Source organism: Nyctereutes procyonoides, unplaced genomic scaffold, assembly GCF_905146905.1.
Source record: "Nyctereutes procyonoides isolate TBG_1078 unplaced genomic scaffold, NYPRO_anot_genome, whole genome shotgun sequence".
Classification (NCBI taxonomy): domain Eukaryota; kingdom Metazoa; phylum Chordata; class Mammalia; order Carnivora; family Canidae; genus Nyctereutes; species Nyctereutes procyonoides.
Genome location: NW_026575130.1, coordinates 4,071,579 through 4,084,715, shown reverse-complemented (window position 1 = coordinate 4,084,715; position 13,137 = coordinate 4,071,579). Strand labels below are relative to the sequence as shown.

General features: G+C 34.9%; 1 protein-coding gene across 1 annotated transcript in view; it reads right to left on the bottom strand.

Moving 5' to 3' along the window:
• Positions 1-13,137, bottom strand: part of LOC129521227 (bifunctional heparan sulfate N-deacetylase/N-sulfotransferase 4) — a 246,980-nt gene that overhangs the window by 35,852 nt on the left and 197,991 nt on the right. Inside the window, exon 6 of the mRNA XM_055342506.1 lies at positions 1,937-2,119. Coding sequence (XP_055198481.1) covers positions 1,937-2,119 — 183 coding nt within the window. The remainder of the gene's footprint in view (positions 1-1,936; positions 2,120-13,137) is intronic.

The following is a 13,137-nucleotide window of genomic DNA, read 5'->3' as shown; positions in this document are numbered from 1 at the left end:
CAGTATTTCATATTTAATAAAAATTCAATCAATATTTAGAATCATCAAATTGACCAAATCATATTGGAGCTGATGTATCTCTATCTTTTTTTTTTTTTGAGAGAGAGAGAGAGAGAGACAGAGAGACAGAGAGAGAGAAAGGAAGGGCAGAGGGAGAAGGAGCTAAAGAGTCTTAAGCAGGCTTCATGCCCAGCGCAGAGCCTGACACAGGGCTCAATCTTACACCGTTCAGTTCATGACCTGAACTGAAATCAGGGGTTGGATGCTTAACCAACTGAGCCACCCAGGTGCCCCAGAGCTGGTGTATCTTTGATTATATTTATTCCTTACCAAAAGGAATAGTGTCACTCATATTGAACTGGTACCAATAAATACAATTCTCAAAAAAAAAAAAACAAAAAACAAAAAACAAAAACTCACACAACCGTAAGAGATACAAATCCTTCATCTAAAATAAAATTTCTGCCTCTAAAGGAAAAGAAAGATTAGAGCTTGGGACTATTGACTCATTTTTTATATGTTAGCTGTTTGCAACCTTTGTTAAGTTGGATACTTTTTATTATTACCATACCATGAATTATAGATATCTCATAAATAAACATGTTTGAGAAAAGAATTGATTTACTATCAATGATTTATCAATTTTATAAGTGCGTGAGCACTTTTGAATAATACCATTTATACTTTGCCTTTATGAAATCCAGCAGCTACTTGGTATGATTATATACACTATGATAATGATGTCTTCATCTATTTATCTAAGTCAGACACCAGACATATAGATGGTCAAGCAACTTATTAGAAAGGTGAAAGAATTAAAATGTGTAGTTCAACATAAATACAAATGGCGCAGTTCCTGAATAAATTATCAGAGTAAAGTATGACTCACTGTAGCAGTTTTAAAGCACATTTTGAAATATACACTAGTGAATAAGAATAGCAAGGAAACCCTTCCCTGACTTTGAGAGAAAATACTATGTTTTATTCTTTGCATTCTCTAAAGCGACTAGCCTTGCCTTACACATAGTAGATGCTCAATAAATATGTGATGGATGAATTCCTGACTGTATAGACACAGAGTAGCATGTAACATGAACTACAGAACAAAGAGAAACGCAGAGTCTTGAGTAGAGAGAGAGAGAGAGGATGGTAAAAAGTCTGTTTCACGGTGATTTCTCAGTACTGATGATGCTACTTCTCTACCAACTGCTTAGCAGGGAACTATGTGATTTGCTCCCTGTAGCCTGCTTATTGATTGTGTGGGTCAATGTAATGTAATGCATAAAGAACCAAGAAACTGAGAGGTAGCATTTTCCTAGATAACTGCTAAGAAGCAAATAGTCTACATTTTCATATACTGAGGCTCAGTAGCTCCCATATGAATTGAATTATTTGTAAAAACAATCCTAAAACTGGCAATTTTTCTTTTCCCAATAGATCTGGTTCTAGTGAAAGATTAGCTAGATTAAAAGAAATGTGAAGACATAGTAAAGACAGAATCTATATAAGCATGATATAAAAAATTGCTTTTCCCTTTTTATTTATACTGTGTTTACACATACATATCAGGGTTTACCTAGAGGGTCTTAGATTAAGACTGCTCTTGGTTTCTATCTCCCTAGATGTCCAGTGCCTAATCATTTTACTGCCAGTTAATGCTTACACTAAGTGGGAGTCAAAACGATTAACACCGAGAAGACACCAACAACAAAACAACATTCTCAAAGCAAAAATTCAGAACCAACCAAGCAACCAACACCCCAGAAAAACAAAAAATACACTTAATCCATTTAAAAAAGGTTCTTAAAGAGAATGAAACAATTGAATAAAAAAGCACCTTGTGTTAAATGTCAGTTTTAATACCTCCAACAGAGCTCCTAATACAAATTAGGCAGTGTTTTCTTTCCTTCCTTACAGAGAGAATGTTTAGCATTACCTGCCAAAGAGGGTCTTTTTGTTCAGGGAAGAGCTCAAAGTACTTGTGTGCTAGTTGTACTGGAGGCAGAGTTTGCAATTTCAGGTGGGTCCAGCTCTGCACGAAGTTGGCCAAGTTCACAAAGGTATATAACCCTAGGCGGTCATTCCCATAGTTCGACAAATGGGTCATGAAAATGCTGATCTGAAAGATAAATAAAAGTGACCATAAAATATAACATACTTAAGTTCAAAAATGGCATAGAAGCTCTAGATAGGACCTCACCTAATCTTATAATTTCATGAGAAGTACAATTACCATTTTACGTGGTGTTAAGAACTGAATTTCAGTGTTCCTCCCAAATTTATATGTTGAAATCATAAAGTCCAATGTGACTTTTCAAAGATTGGGGCTTTAGGAAGGTAATCACAGTGAAACAAGGTCATAAGAGCAGGACCCTAATCTTGACAGGTCTTTTTTTTTTTTTTTTTTAAAGATTTTATTTATTTATTGACGGAGAGAACAGGAGAGCACAAGCAGGGGGAGCAGTAGAGGGAGAGCGAGAGTACTCCCACTGAGTAGGGAGTCTGATGCAGGACTAGGTCCCAGGACACGAGATCTTGACTTGAGCCAAGGCAGAGCTCAACCAACTCAGTCACCCAGGTGCCCCGATAGGTCTTGAGCCCTTGTAAGAGGAAGAAATACCTGTACTTACTCTCTCTCTCTATCCTCTCTCCCCTGCTCCCACCCTCTCTCCTCCTTTCTCCATCTCACTTCCCCTTTTCCTCCCTTTCTCTCTCTCTCTCTCCTCCTCCCTCTGTCTCTCTATGTTTTCTTTCTTCTCCCCCAACCCCCCATCTCTCTCCCTCTGTCACAGCCAGAAGGCTGCTGTCTACAGATCAGAAAGAGAGTTCTCACCAGAAGCTAAATTTTCTGGCACCTCAATTAATGGATTTCTAGCATCTAACATGGTGAGAAAAATAAATGTCTGTTGTTTAAACCACCCAGTCTGTGGGATCTTCTTATGGTAGTTTGCACAGATTAGCACAAGTGAAAAGCCACACATTTGACTTCTATTTTAAAATTACTCTTAAACTCACTATTAAAATGGAAATTCAAATTGTTTTTTTCCCCTTCACTGTTCACTAAAAGTATAGTGATAATTTCCATATCAGTCTTTCCGCATTCTAGAATCAACATCATCAAACCGAACAATCTATTATCTTCTTTGCTAGTGAAGAATCAGAATTAGACTAGTTCTAAAATAAAACAATTGCTCCAGATCTGGTTTAGATTTGTATATCGACTGAACTAGAATTAGATTTAAATTGGAATTAGACTCAAAGGTCTAATGAAGACTTTTTACTGCAATAAAGAAATAGTTAATGTTTGCATGGAAACTGATTGCATTCAGCCAAAGAACTCTTCCATAGTTATTAATCCTTTTGCAATATTTCCTATCTCTATATTAATTCTAAAAATTTCATAGCATTTTGGTATTGTATTTTTGTATATTAGAGACTAGGAAGAAGTAAAATCCAGATTGATTGCTCTGAAAACAGCAACAAAAATTTTGAATGTGATCACAGATATAATCTGATATTTCCTGATAATCCATCAGGGATTGTAGTTGGAATTTTAAAATATTAAATGAAGGATAATTTGTATATTCTTGATCTAAATTGTAGAGATTAATTGTAGAGATGACTAATGCAAGTCATAAAAAGGAAATTAATAATTTTCTACCCTAAACAGTATTTGTACTTGTTCCTCAATCTCATTATATTGGCATGTATTTCAAAAAATTATTTTATTACTTATTATTTAGAACTATAAATAGTTCAGTGAAATTAACATGTTATAATTAAGTACTTTATTAACTTCATTAGAAAAGTAACAGTAAGAGAAGGTTAGAAATAATAACATTAAAACAAATATAACATATGAAATTAACCAGAAAAATAATACCCACAGGTCAAAATATAGAAAGTCAAGTGTTTCATGGCTAACTTTTTTATGGATGCTAATTGACTTTTTAAAGAGGGTTTATGTTTCTTGGTGTGTTTATTTGGGTTGTTTGAACTATTTTGAAAATAAAAACAGGTTTGCAGCAACCATTCCAATATCATGTCATTGCAGCCTGATTAGAATGCTAGCCATGCAGTAAAGGTCATACACTGCAGAACATTGTGCCAAGATCCTACATGTCATTGGATAACTGTAAATGTCCAAAGAGGATACCTTTTGTGTTGAAAATAGAAAGGCATAACTTGTTCCAGAATTAAAAAAAATAAAAATAAAAATAAAACAATACTCTGACAAAGTATTGTCAGAATAAGTTATAAGTTTAAAGCTATCAGGTTCATTGAATGCCCTTTTTACTTTGGAAAAAAAATTCTTTCCATTTGCTGTATTAGAATGGTAAAACAAATTCTCTAAGGAAAGCCTATTAAAATGATTAGAGATTCTTCTCACCATGGTTGAAGGTGAGAAGGAAAGTGGGAGAGCTTGGTCCACTGTCCTTCATATCCCTTTATCACATAAAATAATGCCTAAAAAGTATACAGTGCCTGCTATGAGCAAGGCATGAATCTAAGCTCTTTACATACATGAAATCCTTTAACAGATAATTCTTATGAGAGGCACAGCTACTGTACCTTTTTACAGATGAAGAGACAGAGGTATTGTTAAGTAACTTGTCCAAGTCCCACATCTAGTCAAAGGCAGAGCAGAATTTAAAACCCAGGACATTTGATTTCCAGATTTGACACATGATATACCTGACACCTTCACCCAAACAGTTTAATACATAGAGTTTGACATCCATCATTTTTTTCCTTTTGCCTTTTTTTGAAAAAAAAAAAAAGGCAAAGACATCAGTCTAGAGAAAAAGTGGAAAAATCTATGTAAGCAGTATCTTGGTAACTTAAAGATTTTTTTCTTTCTTTCTTTTAAATTGGAATGACAAGATAAATTATTTTTGGAATCTTACATGACAATTTTTATTTTTTAATTTTTTTAACTTTTAAAAATATATTATTTATTTATTTTAAATGTTTTTTATTTATTAATGAGAGAGAGAGAGGCAGAGACACAGGCAGAGGGAGAAGCAGGCTCCAAGCAGGGAGCCCAATGTGGGACTCAATCTTGGGTCTCCGGGATCACACCCGAGGCTGAAGGTGGCGCTAAACCACTGAGCCACCCGGGCTGCCCTATATCATTTCTTTGTTTGACACAGAGAGAGACAGAACACAAGCAGAGGGAGTTGTAGGCAGAGGGAGAGAGAGAAGCAGGCTCCTCACGGAACAGGGAGTTTGATCCCAGGACCTTGGGATCATGACCTGAGCCGATGCTTGACCCACTGAGCCACCCAGGTGACCACATGAAAACTTTTAAAATGATGAATTATAGTATTTGAAAGAATATTACTGATTGCCTGCAGATTTATCTTTGAAGGCAATATCACTCCTATCATATTTCCAGTCCATTTTTCCCCTGTGGGGTGTGTTCAAAGCTTTTTATTCTAAAGGTCAGAAAAGAGAAAGGCTATTTCAAAGAATATTCTTTACATAGCTTGTTTAGATAGAAATTTAAATTTAATCCCCCAAATGTTTGTTGATACAATGTCCTTATTTGAGATTCATGTGAATCATTGGAACAGACTCAGGTTATCTATCTATGTCTGTCAGTGATTTTTACACTGGCCAACTTCTCTCTCTCTCTAAGGTTTTGTTTTTTTTTTTTTTTCTTTTTCTTCCAAATAGGAAGTGTCCTGTTGGCAGGACTTAATTACAGAGTTTCTAGAACATAACATAGTATCAGTAGTTGATGACCATATAATTGCTATTGTTGTCACGAGAACTTCTTTATAATCACCACAAAATAATATGCATTTGATCCCAATAAGTATGCATTTATCTCATGTCACCATTATAATTAAGAAATAAGACAGTGTAAGTAGTGTGCTTCAGGATAATTACAGTTTCTCAGGACTGAAATTATTATGAAAACCAGGCTGCCAGCTTAATGCCTGAAGAAATATAATAATCTCCTAGAAATCTACCACCTGCCCTCTAGCATTATTATTTTAAGAGGGAACTTTAAGGCACCTGCCAGTGTCTAAAATCTGACAAAATTATAAACAAGAATACTATTTGAAGGGTACCATAAAGATTATTTTTATATTGTGGGCAGATGTATATTATCATTTCATTGGGGTATCAACATAATGCCTTTAAAAGATTTTTGTCCCAGATTAGTTTTAAGCCATTTATCCAGAATTTTCTTAGGAAAACAAGACTTGCTTTCTAAATGGAAGTATCAAACTTAATGCAGGGCAAATGGAAAATCTGCCTTTAGAGGGAAGCAGAGTCTGGAGTTGTTGTGTGGTTCTAAGCTGAGATACGCTTCTACATTTTAATATCCCTTTGCTGAGAATAGAAAGAGTGTCCAGGCCATGATGGTTGTGGTCACTGTTCTACAGCGCAGCCTATTTACCTGCCTTACTGGTTAGAAACAAATTAGTGCTGGTACATGGTCAATTGACCACACTTTCAGAAGAGAAATTCTGCAAGCGCAGCTTAACTGTGCATATCTGACTTGCTAAAAGCACCTATTGTGCACGCAGAACATTTTAGTTTTTGTATTGCTGGACAAATGGCTTGTTTTCAGAGAGTGTAGGGAGAATAAGATAAATTAGGAATAGATGTGGTTTAAAGCATAAATAAGGGAAGTTAAAGAATGTACAATATGAAATGATAGCAAATTAATTTTTCACAGGCTTGTGATTTATTGCTACTATTTTTTACACAACAGTGTTTGTGCCTCTGCTTATCCCGTCCATTTATTTATTTATTTATTTATTTATTTATTTATTTATTTATTTAGAGTGTTATTTTTGTACTTATATAGTAAGGATACTCTTGCTCAGTACTCCCCAAAGCATCATCTAGAAAAGGTATGACTGTGCTCCACTGGTGCAAATGTTTATAGATGCAACTCACTGTACCTCACAGGATTGCAGCTCAGAGATCCACAATGATTCAGACAAGCAGAGCTTTATCTCTCATGTCACAAAGACAGGCAAGGACATCATGTTCAGTGAATGAGTTTAAGAATAAGATATCAAGTGCTAACGTCTATAGTGGGCTGACTGCAGCAGGCCTCCCAGGGAGTCCCTGAGGTCTGGGTGCCATGGCTTCTGTCAAGTAGCCTCTGGGCTGCCTCTCCATTGCCTCTGACACTTCTACTTATGTCCCTCCCTCAACTCGCAACTTTCTTAACTCCCTTACAACCAACATGAAACAAGTCTAATTTCTTCCTTTTATCTAGTGTAAAATTGAAAACTAAACTTGAAGGCAGTCTCATAGTCTAATTATTCATTAGAAACATAAAGCAGCTTTGCCGAATGCTAGATGCAATATGCTTCCACCAAACCTGAGATCATTGCCTGTGAAATAAATCCATTTAATGATGTAACTACAGTCTAAGGAAAAGAGAGGCTTTAAATACAGTAACATATAAATCTTGATAATAAGGAATTGGAGAAAAATAATTGAACTCTATGGATAATCCTCAAATATGGGCAAAAGTACTGTCATTGTGACAAATGGAAAAGTATTATATAAATGTGGGCAAGTGGCTGTCTTCTGAATGTTTAGTTGCAAGTTATACAATTTGTTGTTTTGTATATCATTTTACTTTGCCTCTTAAGAAGTTACTAGCATCCAAAATAACAGAGAAAGAAAAAAGAGAAAAATAAAATACAAACACAAAGGCCTAATTTTTATTCATAAATTGAAGCAACAACCTCCTCTAAATTGAGTTAAAATATTTGCAGACTTCCAATAGCTTCCTTGCTTTTCCTACGTGTATGACAAACAGAATGTCATGGTAAATTGTATAGATGTTAATATCTATAGCTAGAATATTGATACAGTACCTTAAATTAGAATCTCAAATCATTTTTTAAAGCATACATTTTTTACATGAAGTGGACATTAAGTATTTGGATATTAGTTCTGTGCCTTGTAGTACTATTTAAAAGCAAATCATTTACAGAGTAGTCAGATACATGTTCATCAGAAAAAAATGTTATAACAAATATGAAAAGAAACAATTGCTTCACAGAACAAGAAATATACCCCATTTTAAGGCAGCATGCTCTGTGCTCATGCCACAGCACAAGACTTTTTAAGATAAGCACTCAATATTAGCAGTTCCCATCTTTGCTTTTGTGGCCCTGCTGGTGTGCCCCTTTTCAGAATGATTCCATTGTGTTTAAAAATATGCCCATTAGCTTGTTAAATTATTGATTAGGCTTTTAGTTCTCATAAAATGTGAAGATAGATTAAAGATAGGGGAAGACATCCCTGATGGCCCATCAGATAGGCTTTGGCATTATATTCATATTTTTCTTATAAAAAGCCATTTGTGTCTTTATTTTATTTTGAATATAAGCTGGAACCACACAGGAGATACTCAATGTCAGCCTAAGAGTATCAGACATTACCAATTTGAATGTCAATATATTTCTCGATTTTTTAAAAAAGATTTTATCTATTCATTTTTGAGAGAGAGAGAGAGAGAGAGAGAGGCAGAGACATAGGCAGAGGGAGAAGCCGGTTCCATGCAGGGAACCTGATGTGGGATTCGATCCCAGGACCCTGAGATCATGCCCAGAGTTAAAGGCAGATGCTCAACCTCTGAACCACCCAGATATCCCTAGATATTTTTCAATTTAAATACACATGACAAACATACTAGAAAGAAAATATGTTATAACAAATATAGAAAGAAACAATTGCTTCACAGAACAAGAAATATACCCCATTTTAAGGCAGCGTGCCCTGTGCTCATGCCACAGCACAAGACTTTTTAAGATAAGCACACACACACACACACACACACAACATAACCCTTGTGCAATAATTTTAAGCACCTCAAGTAATACCCTTTACGTCCTGGGCAACTAATAACTCGGTAAATGTTTACATCTATGTTCTTAGATACCAAAAGTAAGGAATATTTACTCAAACCTAATATATTATTCTGCCATTCAATCTAAAAGACCATCATTAGCTTGGAATTCACTATTGAGATATGCCATTTTATTTTTTAAAAAATGTAACACAAACTGAATAATTGGTTAATGGTTGATCTTCTTTAATGCACTATGTTGTTGAATCATAGTCTTAACTTATTTATATAACTTTGTCATATGGTCCTATGTTCTCTTCTGTTGTATTGTTTGATTAGGTACTAAAAAACCATCCTATTTTAGAAAAAAAGGAAATGAGGACCAAAGGGTTCAAGTGATCTTTGTGGGATTATAGGGAATCCCAGAAAATCCAGTGGTCAAAGTTAGGGCATGTGAATTCAGAATCAGTGCTCTTTCCCACATAAGGCTCTGCCAAAGACTTTGGCAATAAGTTCATCTAACTTCCTTGTATTTCCTGCTTTCTCTCTTTTTATCATTTTAATTACCTAGTAGATTTTATTTATAACAATCTGAAAGGTAAAACTAACAACATTCCATAGAATACTTTTCTTAGAATTTCTCTAATAGCATTTCATTTACATATTTTTATATATTTTTAGAAATGGACAAAATAAATGCCAATATTGCAATATCTACATCTCCATACACATGTACATTTCAATTAAGGTTGGCTCTGAACATTTCAAGATAATATATACTGAAGAAAAATTATTATGTCATTTCAAAAGATTAAGCTATTTCTTAATAGAAATGTGTCATAGAACTAGAAATTAACTCCAATCTTCCAATCTTAAAGAAACACATTTGACTTTAACAGACTTTTCAAAATGTATTTCTCTAAGACCTATTCTTAGAAAGGAGTAGAAGGAGAAGGAAAAAAAGAAAGAAGGAAGGAAAGAAGGAAAGGAGGGAGGGAGGAAGGAAGGAAAGAAAAAGAAGCACAAAAAAATCTCCAAAATCAAACATATCTTACCATCTGTAGGTCAGATGGACAGGGAGAATGTAAGCTACTAGGAATGATTTAGTTCATGTCTTTAAATATCCACAGATTAAACTCCAGCTATTGATCTCCTGCTCAGGCTACTTCCCTAAGTAAAGGAGGCTCTCGTTCCATGTGACTTTCAGTGTGGTTTCATGTAAATGTGCACCACCACAGGCATTTATAATTAATTACTATTCTTTTAGTTGTTTTAACATCCTATACCTTTGTCTATTAAAAGGAAGACTTGCTTGGGTGTGCAAAAAAAAAAATTAGACCTTTGTTTTTAATTTGGAGCAAGTTTAATGAAGGAAATAATGCCAATCAAACAGTGTAAGACTTAAGAGATAGTGATTAAAATATTATCCCAAGAGTCTTCATTTATTGCATAAATCAGAAAATATAGAAAATAATTTTGGGTTGCTGGTATAATTCACATTGGTATGGTCTGCCTACAGTGGGATAGTACCAACATGAAATCTGGAACCAGAATGCCTGGTTATGAGGACTATCTCTGCCTCATTGTACCAATTAAGTTTCCTGAATCTCAGACTTCTCTACTGAAAAGGAAAACAATAACTTAGTTTATAGGTTTATGTTGCTCAATGAATTGAGGTATGCTAAAACATTTTTTAAAATGAAAAACATTTGAAAGTTATCATTATACATATTCAGCTAAAGTAACTTATAGGATAGTTAACATAACAAATATAATTTTAAATTATTTGATTTATACCTCAGATATATTTTATAAATAAAGTTGGTATTTCTTCTGGCGAAATCAACTGTAAATATATCATGTTTATGATAATTAACATGTATTCCAGTTAAATAAAAAATGTCATATATATTAATATCAGAGTACAAATCACTAAATTTGATATCTAATACATGAAGTTCTTTGGTAGCCTTCATGTTATTTCTTAATAAATGCAAATCTCATCTTCCAGAATCACCTCTGACAATTGCAGTTAAAAATCAATATAGGGGGAGACTGTTAAATGGAACCCTTTTTTTCAAAAAGTGCAATGAGTAGATTTTAGAAACAAACATTACTCAAAGGTTATAGTGCAATGGACTGATGTTTCCTTGCCTTATTCCTATATATCCTAAATCAAAGAGCACCCCCAGACCTCTCCCCATCTCCTTGCCCTCCAGGGCACTGATATATTATGTATTTGTTTGGTTATTTATTGTGGCTTCCCTCACTCGCATGTTAGAACGTAAGCTCCTTGAGCCCAGTCACTCTACTGCTGCTGTATCCTCAATGTTTCATAAGATGCCTGGCACATACTAGGTTCACAACAAATATCCATTAAATAAAAAATGAGTTCTTGGTAACATAGACTTCTTTTGCTAGTAGAAAATGTGGAGTAACTTAACTGCTTTCTAATTATTCCCCATATTCTAAAGACGTGAGGGGAAAAACAAAATGCTATCCTAAAACCCTGAAAACAGCTGGCATTTAACAAGATACGATGAATTGCTAAATTACATTTTTATTTGTGTTTTCCATTTCCATTATCAGACTAAATGCAACAGAAGTTCCATTCTGCATCTGATTATTTACCAGTGTCCCAGTTTTTCAGTCATAATATTTGGTTAGTGAATTATTAACAAATCAGAACTGTTTTGATTCAAGACCGACTAGAGTGTAAACACTGATCTTCCTGAATAAAGAAGTTGGGCAGTGACTTCACCAAAGCAGCAGTAAATAGGGCAGCTGTTCTAAAAGGGAACAGAAGGCTCCTGCTATATTTCAATGAACAGGAGCTTTACTCTCCATTTTTCTTGTACATTAATAGAGGCCTAAGTCATTAAAAGGCAACTCATGCTCCCAACCATATCGTTATCACATATATTTGTGTTTTGTTTTCCTTTTAGTAGTCAAGTCAGAACTGAGGTTTTAGATGTTGCAGTAATTGCCTTTTAGAATAACCTGATTTTGAGCAAAGACCTACCGTTGTTACCCACAGAGAGACAGACAACCAAAACTGCTTCCCATCTGAGCTACTTAGCATCCCTCTCTTTTCAAAAGAGATCTCTTTTCAAGAGATCAATCTCCTTTCCAACCATGTTGCAATGGTAACACATAAAAGTCACTGAAGTGCAAGATCATAACCCTAGGAATAATCATGGACACACTAATGGGTAGAGAATACATGTCCATCAGTCATCAATGTAAGCTACTAACAGCCTCAGAGTCTGGCAGTTTTCAGTGAAAAAAGGAGTCATCTCCATTTATTCGATCAATCAGTTGACATATACTTATTAAATGCCTACTAAGTGTCTGTCAGTCTCTTAGGAACTGGAGATATAATCTTGAATGAATTATACATGGTTTTGACTAAAGGTGCATAGGTGCATAGGGTCAAATGGGGGATCTAGAAAAGATAATACTGGATTATAATACAACATGATTTGGAAATCCTGTGATCTACGATATCACACAGATGCAGGGGATTGGGAACTGATCTAAGACTTGTGGAAGGGTTCTTGAAAAGTGGAACCATGGAGCTGAGATCTGAAAGATGGCAAATTATAGACACTTCAGGTGAGGAAATGAGTTGGAGTAACGTTGGATGACATGTAGCTAAGGTCACGCAGCTTAGACAGAAGGATCTGTTTATGTGAAAGACAGTTGATGAGAATTGCATTTTAGAAACTCAAACTCCAAAAAGGGAGTGGGGGAATAAGAGAAAGGAAAAAAACCAATTCATATAGATCTTTTAAATTCTTCAAGGGTTTGAACTTTAATACTAAAACCAACAATGAAACAATGAAGGATTTTGAGCAGGGATGAGACATAGATATGCATTTCAGGAAATATCCTGATTGCCTTACAAAATGGTATGAATTGGAGATTAGGAGGCTTTTATAGGCATATGATTCATACATAATGATGACTTGAACAGTAGCAATGGGAAAGGAGAGAAATTAAACAGTTTCGAGTTATGTTAAGATAATGAATTTCAAAGAATGATGTCAGCAACATGGATGAATAAGAGGTCCCCTACCCCAAAAACAATTTGGTATATATTCATAGACAAAAGTAACATTGAGGGAGCTGTAGGACAATATCATGTGCAAGGAACCTGGAAGGAGTCTCTCTCAGTACTGCATCAGATAATAGGAATGCAGACTTTGGTCTAGCTGTAAACTGTGAGGTGGCCTCTAAACTAGTTTTATCCCCTCTGGGATGTGGTCCAGGAGAATACTCTCTTAGACAAGAGAGCATTTGTG